The 721-nt window shown below is 34.4% G+C and overlaps 1 protein-coding gene across 4 annotated transcripts in view; it reads left to right on the forward strand.

Annotated features, from left to right (window-relative positions):
- The window catches only part of PDXDC1 (pyridoxal dependent decarboxylase domain containing 1), a 53,423-nt gene that overhangs the window by 27,734 nt on the left and 24,968 nt on the right, over positions 1-721 (forward strand). For all 4 annotated transcript variants that reach the window (XR_003094511.1, XM_025206431.1, XM_025206430.1 and 1 more), the window contains one exon: positions 418-496. Coding sequence is in view for 3 of the 4 variants with exons in the window: in XM_025206431.1 (XP_025062216.1) it covers positions 418-496 (79 nt within the window). In the remaining variant the exon portion in view is untranslated. The remainder of the gene's footprint in view (positions 1-417; positions 497-721) is intronic.

Below are 721 nucleotides of genomic sequence, written 5' to 3' on the forward strand. Positions count from 1 at the left end.
AAAGACTTCCCTAGCTTGTGGCATTGGAAATGCAGATGAATCCATGTGTCTGAGGGTCACTAGGCTACTGAGAGGGGAAGAGCCTGAATTATGCAGTATACACAGTTTCTTTAGAAGCATTGTGTCTAATATTGAAATTCAAAATTTTGTATTTCTAAAATTAGTTACTTTGTTTGTCCTGTATACCTTGAAAAAGTTTTGTCTGACCTTTTGCTTATTTTGTCTTTGGGGAGAGTGAAATTGAAATTGCAAACCTCAGACAAAGCAGTATTGAGAACTTAATCAGTGAATCAGCTTTAAAATTGTGAGGACACTATGCCAGGCTGTTTTTAGAAATCACAATTTTCTAGTTTAATAGTAGTAATAAATTCCATTCACCCTTTGACACATCGTTTATATTTTTCTTATTAATGACAGGATGTTGCTTTGCTGGACAGATTGATTAAAGATGATATCGAATCTGGAAAGCTGCCACTGTTACTTGTAGCAAATGCTGGTGAGTAAGCAGACAATAATAAAGTTGCATTCTGGAAAAATGTTCTTTTGAATTGGGTATTTAGATCATATGGATTATCGGTTTGAGAGTAAAGAGTAGGTCAGCCATTTTTTGGCATGGAGTATCATTTGGAATGCATAAAACCTTCTAGAACAACTAATTACTTATATAATTAACTTAAGACTGCATTGTGCAGCCTCTTATAACAATGGTGAACAATTACAC

This window comes from Alligator sinensis, unplaced genomic scaffold (genome assembly GCF_000455745.1).
Source record: "Alligator sinensis unplaced genomic scaffold, ASM45574v1 scaffold927_1, whole genome shotgun sequence".
In the NCBI taxonomy this organism is placed as follows: domain Eukaryota; kingdom Metazoa; phylum Chordata; order Crocodylia; family Alligatoridae; genus Alligator; species Alligator sinensis.